This window comes from Rhipicephalus sanguineus, chromosome 10 (assembly GCF_013339695.2).
Source record: "Rhipicephalus sanguineus isolate Rsan-2018 chromosome 10, BIME_Rsan_1.4, whole genome shotgun sequence".
Taxonomy (NCBI): domain Eukaryota; kingdom Metazoa; phylum Arthropoda; class Arachnida; order Ixodida; family Ixodidae; genus Rhipicephalus; species Rhipicephalus sanguineus.
In genome coordinates this window covers 11,294,040-11,314,093 of record NC_051185.1, presented here as the reverse complement: position 1 = coordinate 11,314,093, position 20,054 = coordinate 11,294,040, and the positions used below count along the sequence as shown (strand labels likewise).

Here is a 20,054-nt window from a genome sequence, read left to right as displayed (position 1 = left end):
GATGAACTTGTTTATGCGCACCACCTTGTCATCGTTATCAGTCGTTCCTTCCCCTCGCATTCCCATTCCCAAACGCGGACTATGAAGCAGCGTCATTACAAGCCGATTTTGAGCCTCCCGCCAGTCACCAGCGCCGATGCTAGCCGATGCTTGGCCGCGCTATGGTGGCTAGAGCCACCATAGCCGCGCCAATCTCTGAGGCTTCGCGCAAACAGCCGCCGCTTTTCCCCGCGTGCGCGCGGTGGCGTAGCCGCATTCGCTGTTGAGCATTACGTCACGCTCGCACTGTCACGCCCACTCGCATCGGGAGAAACTGAAATAAACTCCGACCGCCGTGGTGTCGCGCACATGTTAAACATCTCAATTAGCGCAAGCGTGAGTGACGTGATATAAGCTTGACCAGTGTGTCACATGTGCGTGTGTGCCATGTAGCGATGCCGGGCGCTTTCCGTGTGTACTGTTTAATTCGTGGGGCGACAACCGCTGCTGTATTTCCCGTGCGCGGTCCACCGACGTTTCCGCTGGCGTCTGGTAAGCATTGTCTTGGCTCTTGATCGCTTGCTGCGTACAGCGCAATTCCCTCGATGGTATCACTATGGTACCATCGACTATGGATCACAATATTTATTGCGAGTGCTTGATTGATTCTTTGGGCGATCGCGAGCGCAGTGTGCATTTCCACCGACGGCCGGGAGGGGATAATCGTAAGCAATTTCTGCAGCTCTTTCAATCTCAATTGCTACGGCAATCTTTCAGAAGTACTCTATAAAAATAGTCACACTCTAGCTGTACTGTTTGCTTTGTGTTCTGTCGGAAAAACAGCGAGTTGGAAGTGATCTAGAAGGAGCACGCGAGTCTCGCGAGGCTCGAGCAGTCGCGAGTTCTGCGGTTGTCACGTCGATGCGGCTGCCGCCAAGACGCCACGGCGCGCGTTTCAAAGGCGCGTGACTGCAAACATAACTACGCGCTTCGAAATTTTATTCAGAATCCTAAGAGCTACTTTTAATTCTGAAAATATTCTTTCCTTTGGGGCGTTTTCATTGTGATATAGCAACAGGAACGTCTGCTTACATTTATGCAATTTTCTTGGTGACAAGAATGATTCCTTGTTAATATTATTCCCAATCAAAATTTGATACTTCGGAATTCTTCCCTCTAGTTGCTTGCATTTCATATTATTGTACTGCAGCTTATCTTTATGGCTATATAATCCAGTCATTCTTCAATTTTCGCTTACACACTAGGCGACCGATTTATTCCTTATCCTTCGTTTTAATTAAATTTGTCCCTTTACATTACCACCCGGTTTTCTGGCCAACCCCACTTAGTGGGCAGGAGCCAAGAATGAAGGCGCAAGCAAGCAAGCAAGCTAACTTGAAGTGCCCATTACGAGGCTACGCTGCCGTGTACCGAAACTAAATTTATACCAACACAACTCTGGTCAGGGCCCTCCTACACTGTGCGCATTCTGTTGTGAGCTAGAAACAATAGATCGTTTATTTTTGACCTGCAGGCGATTTACTACAGCACGAAAAACCTTGTTAGAAACACGTTTACGTGCTATTGGAATGGATTTATCTATGCCTGTCATTTTCTGTTTTGGAGCCTCCATTTCTGGGTTCTCCAATGCGAAGGTACGCGTGGCTGTGCGGAATTACCTTAAAAGTACGGTGCACCGCGCCTTCAAGCAACCAATCGGTTGACTAGCTAAAGGGTATTATCCTCCTGTGATTACATACACAGACATATATATATATATATATATATATATATATATATATATATATATATATATATATATATATATATATACAGACATATGTGTGTGTGAAAATTAGGGCATTGATTTATTTTATTATCAATTACTAATATAGAGGAGGAGGAGGAATAAACTTTATTATCAACCAGCAATTTAAGTTCCTTGGCCTAGGCCTCCCACGTGGGGACGTCGAGGTCTTGCCTCTTCGCCGCCTCGCCTTTTCATATTAGCCATATTACTAATATGGCTAATATGAAAAAAAGCATTTTTTTTATACATTTGGTCGAGCACCAAAATTTTCTATATAATTTTGTAAAGTATCTATTTTATAAGGTGCCCGGTTCTAAAGTTTTATAACATTTTATAAAACCACTCAATTCTTGGCCAATCCCGCACAGTGCGTGTGAGCCACAGTTAATCGGTGAACAACAACAACCGAATATTGACATACTTAACTGCCCATTCATTGAATAGGATTGAGAACTGGGCAAGTTTGTAAGGATTCACAGCAAGTATATATATATATACCGAAAACTGCGCAAAATACACGAGGATGTGCTGTGTCCATACTTATTTGGTCATCATTCATCTTGCGCTGTTTTGCTTACACGTACTCGTAATGATTTCCCATTCATTGTTACTCGTCGGCTGCACCGAGACTTCCTATGCCCGAAGGCTGTTCGGTTGCTGTAGCTTTGCAGCTGCTCTGCTGAGCACAGCGCTGCTGAAGTCAGCAAGGACCACGTAAGAAATTCAAGCTCATTCAGTCCACATAGGTGCAACACGTAAGACTGCGTAAGCAACAACTTGTAGGTTTGGGCGAGTCGGTTCGTGATGCAAAAACTAGAAGCGGCGCGAAAAAAACGACGACAAAAATAGGAACACACACAACAGGACTAGCGCTGTACTGCCAACTGAATGTTTATTGAAAAATCACCACTTATAGCTATGCCGCCAAAAACGCCTCGTCACACAAAAAACGCCACAAAAATAAACAATTGCGGACATGCGTATTGCTATACTAGCAGGTGTCTATCGCGAAAACATCTCTCATGAGTAGTTAAACTAAGTGACGCCGCGCTGGCGCACTTATTACCAGCTTTATTGATAAAATAAGCTTCCACGATTTCTCTTCCTTTTTTGGATTTTCCAAACGTCAAAAAACTAGTTTGCCCGAACCTGGGTGTGCATGCGCATTTTTTACAGTGGGAGGCTCGATGGCTGCCACAGCCACTTCTGACATTGTTCTTATGTTGCCTGGCCCTATCATTAAAGCATTGCCCAGTTTGTCCGATGTACACACTCCCACAACTTAATGGTATCTCATAAACAACTTCAGAGGTGCACTTGGTGAATTTTGTTTCATGGTTAGTAGTACATATCATTTGTTTTCGACCTTTCATAGCATTACACAGCGTTGAAAGTTTACGAGGAGCGGAAAATACGAGGTTGACTTGGTGCCTGTTGGCCACTTTCTTCAGGTTATGCGATAACCTGTGCACATATGGTATCACATGAAACGGTCTCTTGTCTTTTAACGCGACAGCGTTAAAGAGCTCGTATCGCAGAAATTCCGTCGTCGGTGTCGGCACCGTTGGTTGTGAGCGAAAAATCATCATCTTGTCCGTGACCGAAAAATCGAAAAAGCTGCAAATAAAATTAATAAAAATGTTGGGTCCGAGTGAGAATCGAACCCAGGCCGTCTGCGTGTCAGGCAGGTGTTCTACCACACAGCCACGCCTCTGCTTAGAGCTGCGCTGAAAGTAACTTTCATGCTTCCCAAAAATACGCGTCCTGTATACAGGTGTCACAGTACGAGATGTAATATCGCAGTAATATTGCGTGGTACAAGCGTACATTGCCATCGGGCATCACACCATGTCAATATCATAACGACTTGGTGGTTTAAAGACAGCCATCCATTACAGAAGGCACACGCATTACTGCGCGTATTACCTTAAGACCACGTAGTGGGTGCATCGCAACTTCGAAAACGTTTCTCGCGCATAATTGCCCCTGGTTTAAGGCATGCTACCCATTACATGAGGCACACACCTTAGTGCGCGCATTCTGTTAAACACTCGTAGTGTTCAAAGTGCGCACTAGGGGCAGGATATCGCTATCGCGTTCAACTCTTAAAGGCGAAGCTTAAGCGTCCCCCAATTTTTTCTTGCTCATCAGTTTTTCTTCCTGAAGGTTTCAATCTTTGTAGCGAAGTTTCACTCACAGCTGTGATGACGGAAGTTGGATAACCGAATGATTTAAGTCGTTCGGTCCGTTGCATTAGCTAGCCTCCATTTGGTGCTCACATGATTTGTTAATTGCACTTTGTGTACAAGTGATGGCGATTCCCTTTTTTACAAGCTTGGAAAGAGCACTATCATACGTAAGGATGCCTTTCTTAGATCTTGGTCGATACGCCCAGCAAACATATCCATTAGACTCAAGAAATGAAATATTAATGTCCAAAAACTGTATGGTATTATTCTTAGGCGTTTCAAAAGTGAACTTCAGTCCCCCTCCATGCATCCTAAAACATGCCCAGAATATTTTGGACTTCGTCATCAAAACAGTAACCCGGACGTTTCTTAAAAAAGAATGAGGTAGTCATCGACGTAGCGATAAATACCACTGACTGGTGAGTCATTTAACACAGCGCAAATACGGTTGTCAACGCTGGATAAAAAATATGTCACTGAGAATGGGCACAATGGATGAAACAATACAAATGCCGGTGCGTTGAATGTAAAAAGTTCAATTGTGATTAATGGCTGTCGAATTCAGATAAAATTCTAAAAGCGTGATAAAACTGTCAACGTTTATGCCTGCTGAGTTTTGCAAGTCTTGTTCATTTGTTTCACAATAGAGTGCGTAGTTCTGACCCGTATCCACTGTCACCCGTCACCTCGACTCAAGTTCTTGGATGTATCTCCGTGGGCGGTGGTCGTAGCGGTGCTGCTGCTGATTATCCTCAGAACATTGGTACCTACACACTCAGGCGGTTTGGCCAAGAATAGCAGTAGACCGCGTGTCCGCCTCTTTGATGGGCTAAGTGACCATTATGGTGATGATTTTTATTCATATCTTTCGAAATAGGGCGCATCTACAAGTACCATTCTAACCTCTTTGCTACAATCAAGTTTTACTTGATCTAATACCGTGTCTCTCATAATCAAATCATGTTTCTTGGGCGTTAAACCCCAACAATTATTATTACTTGATCTAACACCGTGTCACACGGCCACTTGTTATTGCGATCGGGCCTGGCGCACAATGAATATTTTGATCGTTACTGGCCCCTTCACACAAGCCGCAAAAGGGAGGCAATCACTATTCAGAAATACGATCCTTATCGGAAGTGACTGTGGTCAGCAATGCACCGTGTGACACCGATATTATGCAACCGAATTTCCTGGCTATCTTTTCCTTCACACAGGAATCTATATAATGTACTGCTACCTATGCGCCCATAACCTCTCCGGTTATATCAACATCACGTTTCCAACACTCTAAACGTCCCCTGCTTGTCTCTGGGCACTTTTTTGTTGGGGGGGGGGGGGGGGGGCTATACAATTATTAACCCGTGTTGATAGGAGCAAGTCATGCGATCCGCATAATATACACTCGTTAAATAATGTCATGTCGAAACTATGATCGCATTAATTGCATTTAACAAATCAAGAAAATTTAGATTTATAACGTACCAACTAATCTAGCTTCAGTTACGATTCTGACGGCTCCATCGAATTCGGTGGAGGCAATTGCTAAAGAAAGATGCAAGAGACCGGCTAAATTTCCAACAATGATGTAACAGTGACGTACTTTGAGTTCGGGCGAATAAACACAAACGAACGATGGCATGCTGGTTTTGGTGCACGCTATAGACGAGGGTGTCTCGAACTCACCTCCGCTAGTGGGCCGCAGTCACGAAGTTTAGTCACTCACAAGGGCCGGGACAGTGAAGAAGACTAGAGCGGGAGGAGGTGTTTGTACAAAACGTCGGCTAACGTTGCCATTTGAAAGAAGGCCTTTCCCCTATCTCATGTATGGGTCATTTCTGAAGAGGATTTGACGTCAGGTCTCGAGAAATATGTGGATACTGATATCCAGAGTGACTAAAATGTGAACGCCGATTGTAAATTATATATATTGCCACGCCCACTTCTTGTCTTGTTTTGATGTATTCGGGTTTGACCGGCAGGGACGGTTATCAACGCTCGACGCTGTCCGCGAAGTAGTGTTCTAGAAGCGTCGCGATTGTAGTAGATCGGTTTGTTAAAATTGCGCCCCGCACGCGAATATTCCAGCTTTGTCTAGAGATTACGCCGCCACCAGCGATATTGCTGGAAAGTTCGATAGCGCCTGTATAAAAGCCGACGCGCGTGACCGCTTGTCAGTTGATCGACGGTCGACGTTCTGTCCGCCGCTATCAGTGTATTGCTGTAGTTTGACTTTTAGTTTCTCGGCCACAAGTTCGGCCAAATAAAGAGTTTCATCTCGGACGTGTTCACTGCTGCCTTCGTCGACGTCACGACCACGTGACATATATATATATATATATATATATATATATATATATATATATATATATATATATATATATATATATAAAGAGAGGTTTATTTATAGCAAGGCATAGAAGTAGTATGCTGTAGCCTGCTACTCAACACTGGGGGATGGGAACGGGGAAGAAAAAGAATAATGAACGACGATGTTAAGTAAGGGAGGTGAGTATATACAGTCCCGTCAAATTGGCGCAATGCTATAGCCGTGCATCAAGTCCAGTGGCTTGTAGGGAGGCTATGACCGCTCTTACGACCATAGTTGCACTGTTGGTGTCAGGCCAAGGGCGCAGGACAACCTCATCAGTTAATCCCCTATTACGAAATCGTTCAGTAGAGGAAATCAGTTAATGTCGTTCACGTGCGTATGCTGGGCAGGTACAAAATATCTGAGTTACAGAATTTTTTGTTCCACGGTTATGTTTCATCCGCTTGGAATACCTCACGAAAACAAAATGCTTGAGACCTAGCTGTCACATCTGCGTATAGCTGATTAACACGCTTATTAAGGAAATAAAAAAAAATGTGACAAAAACAGTCATGGGTGGGCCGGGCCGGGCCGCGTGTTTCAGACCCCTGCTATAGACGATTTTACGTGATACGTGGGCGTCGCCACCTAGGGCTGTTTAGCGAATATTTGGTTATTTTTGTATATCGCGACGTGAATGAATAAGGTCACGAAACGTCGAATGCACCAACCCAACAGTTTTCATGCGTATGCGTCTACCATAGCACTGTTCGTTTAATTGTTAGAAGATACAAAACGGCAAGGCTACAGCCTAATATGGCGGCGCTGATACCCATCCGTAAAAGAGTCTATATATACTTTGGATAGCATAATGTCTTCTTGGCAATGACACTTTTCGACTTTTCTTCAGAAGGGGTATGTGGGCGTTCTCGTTTCAGAAAAAGGAAAGGTGGAGACATGGCGTCCGGACCTTTCGGTGACATTCAACTTGATATGCCTTGCGTCGACGTCGGACGTCTCGCAAGCAAGATTGAGAGTGTTTCACTGAAGTTTAAGGTCCGTGGCGCTGACCTCGACAGTCCGTGCTGCAAGAGTGTGGACAGCGCGAGCCGCTGCTGGTTGACGTGGCATCTGCCCGCAGTGAACGAAGTGATGCGCGTCGCTTCGATGCACGTCTTCGAACATGCTCCCGGGAAGCTCGCGCTCAGCTCCGCTCCGGACGTCGACCTGAACCATCGAAACATCGAGTGCAAACTACTAGAGAGCGCCACGCTGGTGTGTGCGCTTCTGAAGGAGCACCGATGCCTGACCCGTCTGGATGTGGGTGACACATCAGTCCTGTTCTTACACTTCCCTGCGATGCTTTGCAAAGCGCTGCAGCAGAACAAAGGACTCAAAGAGGTTCGAGTTCACGTCGATGACGATATGGGTGTCTGGCGTAGAACTCAATCTCTGGCTATCCTGTGTTCCACAGTGGCAAAGTTGTCTCCCAGGCTCGACGTCCTGGACATCAACGAGCTTTTGCCGACAGTAGAGTCGGCGGGACGCGTCGCTGAAGCGCTAAGGAGAGGTAGGCTACAACGTCTCGTAATCTCGAATGGCGTGTCGAGCAAGATCGCCGGGACATTGTTCCGCGCCGTTGCCAGTTCCTCTTTGAGGGTGCTCGAAATCGGGGGCGACATGAAACTGCCGCCGTCGAGCGTCGCTATCTTGTCGCAAGCGTTGAAGCGCAACGAAACGCTGCGGAAACTTTCCATAGAATGGGCGAACAACGCGACCGGAACTCTGCTCAAATCGCTAAAGGACAACGCGTCCTTGGAGGAGCTTACGCTTATGTACTCGTGCGACGAGCCAAACGACAATCTTAGGAAGGGCTTAAAGGAATTGCGCTCGAACCGCTCACTCAAGTGCCTGAAGCTCCTACAAGTTAGTTTGTTCGACGACAGTGCAATAATCATCGCGGGTATTCTGAGGGATAACGACGAACTTCGCGAGGTCTGTCTTCCCGAGAACGGAATTAGCGATAACGGAGCTCGGGAATTGGCCAAGGCCTTGCAATACAACTCAACCTTAAAGCGCCTGGACATCTCCAAGTGTTCGTTGAGTCACGAAGCCTTGTCGAGCTTCGTTGAATCGCTCTCCCTCAACACTACGGTCGAATGCGTTCGACTCGGGGACATCCACATTCCGGAGACTTGGACGCCTAGCACGCCCCTCACTGCGAACGTCTGCGCTCGCCTGGACGTCGCGTGGAACTCGCGAGGTCTTGAAGATTGGGCCTCGTCGCTACGACAGGGAGTAGGGCGCCGTTTTCCCCGAGTCTGCGTCGGCTGGACCAAACTTGCCAAGTCGTCCGCCGCAGTGCACTGGTTTGACGCGGCGCGGACCACTGATGTTTCGTTCACCGAACTCGTCATCAACTGTCCCGGAAGAATCGCTCGGGAGTGCGGCGACGCAGCGGTGTCCTTTCTGGAGGCCACGAGTTCCCTGAAGAAGCTCACGGTGGATATCGCCGACCGCTCCTACAGCTACGTGACCGCCATCATCCGGGGCCTCGCGCGTAACACTAGCGTCAGCGAGGCCAGGTTCTGCCAGGGTCTCCACATAAGTCAGGACGTCAAAGCGCTGCGAGAATTGATGCGCACGAACCGGACCTTATATCGCCTCGCTTTCAGCGCTCATTTTCTCCAAGAGCGCGACATCCGGACTCTGGGGCGCGCTTTAGAGGACAACTTTGTACTTCTCTCGTTCGACTTTAAGTACCCTCCAGATGTCGGCATGTATCCCATACTGTCCATCCTCGACAGGAATCGCTACATTCTCAACCGTGCGGTTGAGTGCGTGCTTAACTCTTCGGTTGAAGAGGAGTCCATAAAGGCACTGCGGATGCTCTCGAACGCCGACTCGCTGCTCGATGCTGTTGCCGACGTTTCGGGAAAAGGACGTGAGGAATGCAGGATTCTAGTGCAGGGATCTGTTCGCCGCCTTTAGAGCGCGACTGAAGAATGCGTGACGTCACAAATTCTGAAGCGATGTTATGTGCGAGAAAGTGTGCCAACTGTAAAGAGCCTTATATTTACGTTTCGCAGTCACTCACATTATCTTGCCGTCCTCACAGGTACAGGGTGTATACCAGAATATAGACCCCAAGAAAGTCTCAGCACTTGTAGCAGCAGCAACAGCACAGCCTGAAAGCCGAACGTCCGTCGATCGAGCCCCGGCTCGTGAATATGCGGTTGCCTTCGGAAGTCCCGTGCGAACCTAATTGATTTATTTGTTTATTCTTCGATGTATGACTTCATTAGAACTGTACGCGTTCGACTTGCTTTGCGCACTTTTCAACGCGAAGTTAGTGCCCAAGGTTTGATTCCATTTCAACAGAAGGTATATATTAAATACTATTGAAATTAGATCAATAAAACGGTGATAAAATTTTTATACTTCAGTGTTCTTAAGGCACGTTTCTCTGAGGCTATTGATGTAGAGTGGAATTCGCCTGGCCCAATAAATAAAGTGCCTTTGAAGTGCTTGTCAGTTTGCATCTCGGTGCAGGCTAACTGGGGTTACTGCTCCTGCTGCTGGATCTTGTTCTAATAAACGTACGTGACTCGAAAGGGAATGTTTCTTTGTTCTGCGACTTCTTCTAATACGCCACATCACAGAGGCTGCCGCTTTGTCGTACATCCAGCATATCTCAATCTGATTATCTCTAAATTCACATTGGAAGCAACGAGTCGTTACACAAAACGTAATATGTTGACATCACGCGAATACTATATATACGTATACGGTATGAGACATGAGCACATAATACGTAACGAACTTCCTAAGACAGGCACGCTTAATAACTGCGCTTTGCCTTCAGTAATCAGAAACATTTTGGTACCATTTGTATCGCTGTTGGTTGTGAGCGCGTGTCCATGTCCTAAAGAGCGTCAGAACTTTCAGTAGTCTTACGTGCGGTAGTCAACGTCACGTATGACGTCATTCGGTAGAGCTGCACGTCACTGTTGACTCTGGTTCTGGCACTAGTGACGCTGGCAAATCTGTGGGAACAACACTGACTTAATGAGAGCAGCATTTTGGGCTAGTTGGTGATCCATGACATCAAAGAACACTGACTCTCGTAAACTATCCATACTTACGCAACGCCAGGTAAAACGTTTCCCTTCCATTCAAGTTATGGCGGCGGTATGACAACACAAGTGACGTTTTTGTTCATGCCACGTGACGGCGACCGGAACTTCCGCTACTAAAGTTGCACTATGAGGTCATGGAAACACGCAGCCGTGAGGCGGCAAGTAACGCCATTTTGGCCATCGCTACTGTCTGCAGCGCCTCCAAATGGTGTCTACTTCAGCAGCCGAAGAGGGTTCATAAAGCTCACCGAATAAAAAGCGCGTGGTTTCGCAAGTGCTCAGGAGAAGCTATATAAAGGCTCGTTCACACTGAGCATTCCGGCGACCGGAGAGCCGCAGAATCCGGTTCGGCGGCGGCGAGATTCGCCGAATCGGCCCCCTCCGCGCCGATCGCTCCCGGACCGACTTTTGCGGCAACCGCCGCCGAATCCGCTCGCCGCGGAACTTGAAAACATGGCGGCCAAGTCCGACACGCTCGTCCCGTCGAGGTCGAAAAACATCCACACAGCGGAATTGCTAATCGAAATGGTGCGGAACTACCTCGTGCTTTACGACAAACGCCACCCGAAGCACAAGGACAGTTTACTGAAGGACGATTTGTGGAATAAAATTGGCAACGAGCTTGGACTGACTGGTACGTACGAGTACTGCTGTCTATGTTGCTTTGTTTCTGATGCAGCTAGCACCAGTTCAAGCATTGCGATGTAGCTGCCTTGCACGCCCTAGTCGCAAATAGCGTTGAAACGATCATGGTCGTTTATAGCAGCGCTGAAGACCCGCAAAATTGCATGGCGTAGTTGCGAGCCGCGACAGCAGGCTAGTGAAAGAAACCCACGTGACCGGATGGATGGATGGATGCTATGAGCGTCCCCTTTAAAACGGGGCGGTGACATGTCTGCCACCAGGCTCGAAAAAAAAAAAAAAAAAGCTTCCTTGTTTCATGTTGGCCTAATACCTTATCTACATTGATTAAATCTATGTTATTATACCAAAAATATAAATTCACGGTCCATCTCTCTGCCTCTTAAGGCAGAATGACCTTATTTTCCCCCCATTATTTATTTTTGTTCTTTATCTCTACTTTTCTGCCACCAATACTCTAGCCACCATACTCTAACCGTCTCTTACTTATTTCTATCGCGGACGTGTTCAGCTTTCCATTGTTGTCCCTAAAACCCAAGGCTTCATGTAGACTCGTGCCCACACGTATACCTGGGTGAATATCGCCACATTCAATCAGTACATGTTCCATCGTTTCCTTAGTTCCCCCGCAGCATGTACATTGTTCTTCTTCGTTACTAAATCTCGCTTTATAACTACGCGTTCTAAGGCAGCCCGACCTTGCTTCAAACAGTAAAGCGCTTCCCCTTGAATTATCATAAAACCTTTCCCTCCTTATTTCGTTTTTTCCTTTTCGGTAGTTACTCAGAGCCGGCTTCTTTTCCATCGCTGTCATCCAATAAGTCCTCTCCGCCTCTCTGACCTTCCGCTTAATGCTCCTTGTTGCCATATCGCCCGCACTGCCAGCCGTATATTTACTGGTGAGCCTCCTAGTTCTTTTTCTCCACTGCGTGTCAACGCTTTTTCTATACAAATACCTGAAAACCTTCTCTGCCCATCTACTCTCCTTCATTTTCCTCAGCCTCTCTTCGAATCTCATTTTGCTCTGCGCTTCCCTCACTTCAAAGCCTGTCCATCCCATATCACCCTTTACCGCCTCATTTGTCGTCTTCCCGTGAGCGCCCAACGCGAGGCGGCCCACCGTCCTTTATGGCAAATTGAGGCGCCATCTGTTGACTGGGATCAGAGTTAAAATCTGCGTTCCGTCTCTTTCCTCTCAACTCTCTTCAACCCCCTCTCTGGCGGGATCAACTCCCTTTCCTGCGGGAGGCGCGCTTTCCGCCGCCTTGCTGGCGCCGCCGACTTTGAAATCCATTAGAAAGTTTCGTGTCTGGCGTTGGTAAGGCGTGCGTTAGCCGTCGTCGCTCGTCCGTTTCATGGTGCCCGCTCGCTGTGTGCTTGTCCGACGCGATGTTTTACGACTCGCGCTGTTCGTGCATAGTGCTTTGTTGCTTGAATACTTCCAGAACAAGTCCCGGAATATATGTACCGGCCCCCAAAAGAACGACAGGTGAGCGTGCCCTTTGACAGACAGACAACGAACTTTGAGTCGCGGTTTTCATTGTGTCAATTTGAATTCACGTCCATACCGAGTAGCTGTTCTCTGCAGTGGGGCTACAGTTACTGTTTTCAAAAATGACTGATTTGAAAAGGGCAGGATGCTGCGTTTAAATCGTTATACAAACAAGCAGCGGACATGAAGCCCATGCAAAGTAACTATAGTTACAGGTTTACAACTCTCACAGAACCGCGTGCTTGAGTGTGTGCTTTGCATTTGTCTCCGGTTAATTACTCCCCATCGCCTATAACCACGTTTGTGAGACATTAGGTAGATGTATGAAAGCTTATGCTGCTCTGAGACGAACAAACCAGTTCACTTTTGCACGAATCGACGGCGCTCTTTATCTGATTGAAATTTGCCCTTTTCTTTAGGGCGTATTTCGGAACGCAACGCAGCTGATCGGTGCGCCCAGAGAAAAGCTGAAGAATTGCAGAATCGGCGCACTTCAAGAAGAGATGCCATGAATCATCCGATATCAGCCGTTCATTTTCTCCGCGTTTATCATCACTAGTTATATGAAAATCAAGGTTTTTGGAAATGTAGTCAATAAAGTGCGGCCAATATTAGTTGTGTTATATGTAGAGTTCATTTTGACATCTTCAAAACGGTCGTTACATTATTATTCTACTTTTAGGTATTTCAACTGCTTTCATTGTTTTTGCATTTCAGGAATGTTCAATTTTGTTAGTTATGATAATTTTGTGCAATATCGTGCGCATATATCAGAAGCTGTTCCGCACTTTTGTAAGTATAAATATTGTGTTTTTGAATATGTGCCCTAGTGTTATGTTCTGTTTTTCTTTTTCCACTGTTCTTTAAATTCTTAACGTTGCCGAGAACTTTCGTGTTGTTTAGTGATCATGAACACGTGTATGTTAATATCCTGAGCCTGTATCGCACCACATTTGATAGAATGTTGATTTTCGGAAACGAGGAGAATAAAAAGAGACCAAAGATATTTTGTGTTGTGAGTGCAATTCATTCTTCTGCGTTCTGGCACATGCTGCACGACTGCAGTGTTTGCAGAATGCCTGATTGCAAATTGCGCACATTCAAACGCGCAATGAACGCGCGGTGCAGCACGCGCAGCGGATGCAAAAAAAAAAAAAAAAAGCGCCCGGCGCGCTGCACGGCGCAGCACGCGGAGGAGGGGCGAGGGGGTCATAAAAGAAAGGGAGAGGGAGCCCGCGCACGCAAACAAAACAAAAAGAGAAAAACCCGGCGCGCGCGAGGGTGCTAGGAGAGGAGGCGCGGCTGGTGTTAGTGTTGCCATGACGACGCATACCGTGTGCGCCGCCATTCTGCCGTTCGAGTCTCTGAATCCCAGCCGCCAGGATATTAACTGAAGGGACGTTTGGCGCTGCCAGCGCTGACGTCATGAATTAAGGCATCCTATGGGATGGATGGATGGATGCTATGAGCGTCCCCTTTAAAACGGGGCGGTGACATGTCTGCCACCAGGCTCGAAGAAAAAAAAAAAAAAAAAAAAGCTTCCTTGTTTCATGTTGGCCTAATACCTTATCTACATTGATTAAATCTATGTTATTATACCAAAAAATATAAATTCACGGTCCATCTCTCTGCCTCTTAAGGCAGAATGACCTTATTTTTCCCCCATTATTTATTAGTTATATGAAAATCAAGGTTTTTGGAAATGTAGTCAATAAAGTGCGGCCAATATTAGTTGTGTTATATGTAGAGTTCATTTTGACATCTTCAAAATGGTCGTTACATTATTATTCTACTTTTAGGTATTTCAACTGCTTTCATTGTTTTTGCATTTCAGGAATGTTCAATAACCACAGAAGAAGAAACATACATTCCGCGCTTCTCAAACCATATACGTGAGCAATGTTCTCAATAGGGAAGGTATACGGAGTAACCTCCCCCTGGCGACAGCATCATGAGAACATCCGGGCAACTGCGAATCCATCCCGCGCTCACCCGTGGTTGATGGCTTACTCGACAGATGGCGCAATATGGCTATCCGGCGGCGCGGTGCGCGTGCAGTGCGAACGACACTGTGTTTCGGCGACAGGAGCATTCCGGCCGCTGTGGCCGGCGGATTCCCTAGTGTGAATGAGCCATAAGGGAGAGAGATCCAAGCGAAACGCACAACTTGCTTATGGCAAACATACATTGATTCGCTCGCTGGATTTCAAGCAAGACGGACGTGCCGGCCCCGATGTCCTGGATTACTCCTCGTACCTCTCGCTGATCGGCGCCCCGTTGCGGACTCCTCGCCCGCTATGCCGTGCGCCGCTCATCGACGGGGCCTTCGCCGCTTCGCCGATGTTGTGCACCGTGCCTCTAGCTGTGTTTCGCGGACCCGTCCCTGAACTCCCGTGACCGTTTCCCCATCTTTCCTGTCCTCTTTTCTCTTCGTTGGATGGATGGCTCTCTCACTTTTCTCTCTATTTTCCTACTATTCTTTTACTCCCTCCTTACCCCCACCCCTACAAGGCACTGCGCCGTGTCGCCTATAGGCAGACAAAAATTAGGTGCCTTTTTCCTTTCCTTAATAACCACAGAAGAAGAAACATACATTCCGCGCTTCTCAAACCATATACGTGAGCAATGTTCTCAATAGGGAAGGGGGTGGGGGGGCGAAATCTTACCGCTGCACTCCCTCCACGATGGTCGAGTTCGAAAGCAAACAAGCTTCGTCATGAACTAAGAACTGGCTAACCTCCCTGTCTTTCCGCTTGTTTCTTCTTTCCTTCCTTCGTCATGAAAATGAAGCTATGACGTGCTTCGCACAACGGCCTGACCCCTGACTTTCGGAGGTAAAAATAGAATGTAAACAGCTGATCGAATGACATCAGTGGTCCTCAGTCGCCATTATCGTCATAAACTTTCGTGGCCTTGCACTCTAACGGGGACGAGTGACAGATATCCTCCTATGCACAGAGGCATAACTCATGAATTTCAAATAATATGTTGAATTCAGTATTGCCATCAATTAGTAATGCGCCGTACGTATGGGTGCGAACACACAGCGCTCGTAGACTAAAACTCGTCAATTTTGAGCTGAGGTAAGAATGCACGTACGTGCACTTTCACAATTTGTGATGTAGCCAGATGCCAGATTTTTTTTCGAGGGGGGGGGGGGGCTCATCCATACTTTATGTACGTTCGTGCGTGCGTTTGTATGCGTGCGTGTATATACACACATGCACAACTGAAAAGTACCGGGGGGGGGGGGGGTTGAACCCCCCACCCTTCCCCCGCTAGGCCAGTGAAACTGCGAATGACAGTGACCTATTACGACACTACAACCTTGACTATGCCTAAAAGCGTCTCTTGGGTTTTCTTTGCAGAAAAAGAAACGGCCACATGACGTCGGGGTCCAGCTATCTCCGCGGCATCCAAGGTGAAATACCCTGTGTGGATTGCGGGCAACTCGCCGCCAGGATCGAGGGTTTCTCACTGAAGTTTAAGACCTGCGGCATAGACCTCGACAAGCCGTGCGGCAAGACTGCGGACAGCGCGAGTCGCTGTTCGACGATGTGGTACCTGCCCACGCTCAACGCAGCGATGCGCGTCGCTTCGATGCACGTATTCGAACATGCTCCCGGCAAGTTCACGCTGAGCACCGTTCAGAACGCTAGCTCAAATTACCAGAACATAGAGAGCACCCTTCTCGAGTGCGTCACCTTGGTGTACTTGCTGTTGAAAGAGCACCGATGTGTCACGCGTCTGGACGTGGGTGAGTCAGCAGTTTTGTTCCGCTACTTCCCGGCGCTGATTTCTAAAGCACTGGTACAGAACAGTGGACTTGAAGAGGTTCGAGTTCAGATCACTGACGTGAGAGGTAGTTGGCGCGCAAGTCACGCTTTGGCTCTCCTGTCTTCCGCACTGGCAAAGCTGTCTCTGCGACTGGATGTCTTGGACATCAACAACCTCATGCCGACTGTCGAATCTATAGAAGCAATCATCGAGGCGCTTAGAAGAGGCACCTTGCGCCGTCTCGTTATGTCGAACGTCACGAAAACCAAGATTGCGGGAAGGTTGTTCAGAGCTGTCGGACATTCTTCCCGTTTGAGTGAGCTTGAAATCGAGGGTACCAGGACACGGCCGATACGGAACGCCGTCATTTCGTCGGACGCGCTGACGAGAAGCAAAACGCTGCGGAAGCTTAAAATAGCGTGCTCGGAAAATGGCACGACCGGAAGGCTGCTCAAGTCCCTAAAAGACAACGAGATCTTGGAGGAGCTGGCACTTTGCTCCACGTATGAAGAGGCGAACATCCTTTGGGAGGGCTTGGAGATGCTGCGTTCTAACCGAGCACTCAAGTGCCTGAGACTCGTAGACGTTGGCTTGAGCGACAGCTGCGCGCTGGTCATCGCGGACATTCTGCGGGAGAACAACGTGCTTCAAGAAGTCTGTCTATCCAGCAACAGCATCACGGATCTCGGAGCGGGCGCGTTGGCAAAGGCCTTGCAACAAAACTCGGCCTTAAAGCGCCTGGACATCTCCGAATGCATGTTGAGTTATGAAGCCCTGTCGATTTTTGTAACATCACTCTCGCTCAACACCACGGTCGAGTACGTTGGGCTTGGGGGCGTGGAGGTTCCGGAGACGTGGACACCGAGCACGCCCCTCACTGCGAACACCTGCGTTCGTCTGGACGTTGCGTGGAACACGCGCGGTCTCCGAGACTGGGCCTCGTCGCTACGTCAAGGAGTACACCATTTTTCTCGACTCTGCGTCAGCTGGACTTCGGAAGCGGAGTCGTTCGGTGTCGCGCAGTGGTTTGACGCAGCGCAGGCGAGCGGCATTTCAATCACAGAACTCGTCATCAGCTGTCCCAGAATAGTCGCTCGTCAGTGCGACGAAGCTGCGGTGTCCTTTCTGGAGGGCACCAGTTCACTGAAGAAACTCACCTTGAGGTGTAAGGCCCACCCGTACAGATACGTGAACGCGGTCATCCGTGGTCTTGTCCGCAACAAGAGCGTCAGCGAGGCCGACTTTCGTCAGTTCCTTCCCGCGGACTACGACCTCAAGCCGCTGCGAGACTTGATGCGCACGAACCGAACTCTGCATCGCCTGTCGTTCAAGGCTCACTACATGTGCGAGCAGGCTGTCCGCTCTCTGGCGCGTGCTTTGGAGGACAACTTCGTCCTTCTATCATTCGACTTGGAGCGCTCGCCTAACGTGGACATGTATCCCATCCTTCCCATCCTAGACAGGAATCGTGCGCTTCTCAATCGCGCGGTCGAGTGCGTGTTGAACTCTTCGGCTGAAGAGGAGTCGATAAAGGCACTGCGGCTGCTCTCGGCGACCGACTCGCTGCTCGATGAGGTTGCTAACGTTTCGGGCAAGGGACGCGATGAATGCAAGATCCTAGTGCAAGAATCGATTCGTCGCCGACAGATTGTGTGTTGAAGAATATGTGACAGGGCAAGTGCTTAGGCAAAGTTGTATTGAATGGTAACAGTAAGGGAAGTTCGAAGTCGTGAGGCCAGCTTTCTTGGTTGCATGCCTGAACGTGCAGTCAAAGTTTGCAGCACGAATACGAGCATATGGAAAGCGGAACACTTGAATAGGACCGGCAGGCTCAGGCCTTGCCTCTTGGTGCGTACGTGCAAACGCAGTGGCGTGTGAATGGGACCGATCTCTGGCCAGTGCTCTGGCGGGCATTCAACACCGCCCTGGTTATACGCACATGATTTCATTCCAAACGTCCTTTCTGTTTACTGAGCCCCACTGTACGTTGCGAAAGTAATGAGTGAGATTAAACTACATCTCTATCGAAAATCTGCCGAATGCGACAGAAATCAACACAAGCGCGACAGAACTCCCTTTCCCCCAGATTTTTCCCGCCAATTGGGATAAGGCTCGCCGGTGAGCTATGCTGCGTCATTAAAGAAAACGAACGGCTCAAATATCCAACTCATTTCCCACCCGTAATTTTTCAGTTTGCGTGTATATATAAGGTTAAAAAAAAGCGATGAACTGGACCAGTTCGTGGCTGTTTATGTTTTCTTATTGCGCCGAGTGCAAATACACGTTGGGTGCAGCTTAAACACGATCATGCTGGAAAATATCTATATCCCCGAATCCGTACATTCCCATAAACGCAGCACATCCAGGAACTTCCGAAGCTCAAGGCACAACACGGTGACTTGAGCAAAGAGCGGTTAAAATAAAAACGCATTTCCTAATCGAACTGAAACAAGGTTTGAGCGCTTGTCTCTGGTTTGAGCTTGCTCTCTACCCCTTTTTGTCCGTTGCCCGCTCCTGCGCTGTTTGTTGAAGATCGTAAACTAATCAAATGTTTCTCCCTGACGGGCTTCTCCACGTGATAACACAGCAGGTTCAGATTCAGATAACACTGCCCGAGATTGTGGAAGCAGCGACGGCTAGTCGTGAACGGCACAAGGTAAGTCAATACAAAGAACATTTACGCTGCAACAAGCTGTGACGCCCTCCGAAACCAGCTTCCTCCCCGAAAAAAAAAATACCAATGGCGTCAGGGCGGGTGAACCTAAACTTCCGTTTTATTCCTGTTCTCAATTGTCCGATATCGCAGACGATGTAGAGCACAGCTGCAGCCAGTGCCCGTCCCCAAGTATTTTGGTATGTATATATACGCACAGACAAGCGCAAACATATCAATGTAAGGAGGCTTCATTCACAAATTCCCCCGCGCATGCACGCACACTCACTGCGAATAAAATCCTGGCTATGAGACATTTGTTCGCTAAAATCCACCGAGTTACGATAATTATGAAAGTGACGCAGTAGCTTTAACGTTCCGCAAATGCATCAAGCGCGCACAGCGACAGACACAACGAACGAAAGTGGCTTTGTCTTGCAGTACTCACACATTTAGAGGCTTTCCCCCCGTAAGTGCACAGAAGGTGGTCTTGGAACCGCACATCACAGAAGGAACAGTAATTTGTTACACGTCCATGGTGTCCGCCGATTTCGAAAGTGCGCGCCAAAGTAAACAAGGGTACGACAGTCCGCGCGATGAGGTACCGAGTCACAAGTCCCGCCAAAATCCGAAAAGCTTCTCGAAGTGCTCAGCGCAGCCTAGCTGGCCTAGCTACAGGCAGCCTTCTGAAGCCGTTTCCCTTTTCTCGTCTGCTAGGGAGCGAGCACACCTCGTGACTCGACATGACTAATCGAAGGTAACGCGTACACACGGCACCTAAGAGCATCCGGACGACTACTCCCTAGATGCCCTAGATATGTGGTTTTTCGAAACCAACTTACGTCCTCAGGCTTCCTAAACCAAAGGCAGTATTTTACAGCGACGCATTATCCAGTGCTAATGCCTTTTTGCGTTCGGCCAGTGGTCAGGGCGACGGTCCGTCCACATTATCAGAGGTGATGGCACGTTGGCAGAGGGATTAGCTGGCCGTGAGCACTGCTGGATGACAAGACTGACATGGAATAAAGCATAACGCATCGTACAAAACAACCAGCGTACTTC

General features: G+C 48.1%; 1 protein-coding gene across 2 annotated transcripts; it reads left to right on the top strand.

Annotated features, from left to right (window-relative positions):
- The first annotated feature begins 330 nt into the window (after positions 1-330).
- LOC119407036 (NLR family CARD domain-containing protein 3) lies at positions 331-19,185 on the top strand. Of its 2 annotated transcripts, none has more exons than XM_037673862.2 (2): positions 331-531; positions 15,931-19,185. In XM_037673862.2, exon 2 carries the CDS (start codon positions 15,947-15,949, stop codon positions 17,996-17,998), a length of 2,052 nt encoding a protein of 683 aa, XP_037529790.1. In that variant the 5' UTR covers positions 331-531; positions 15,931-15,946; the 3' UTR covers positions 17,999-19,185. The 2 variants fall into 2 exon arrangements, with proteins under 2 accessions (XP_037529790.1, XP_037529791.1); XM_037673863.2 differs by lacking the exon at positions 15,931-19,185 and adding an exon at positions 7,228-9,894.
- Positions 19,186-20,054: the final 869 nt, after the last annotated feature.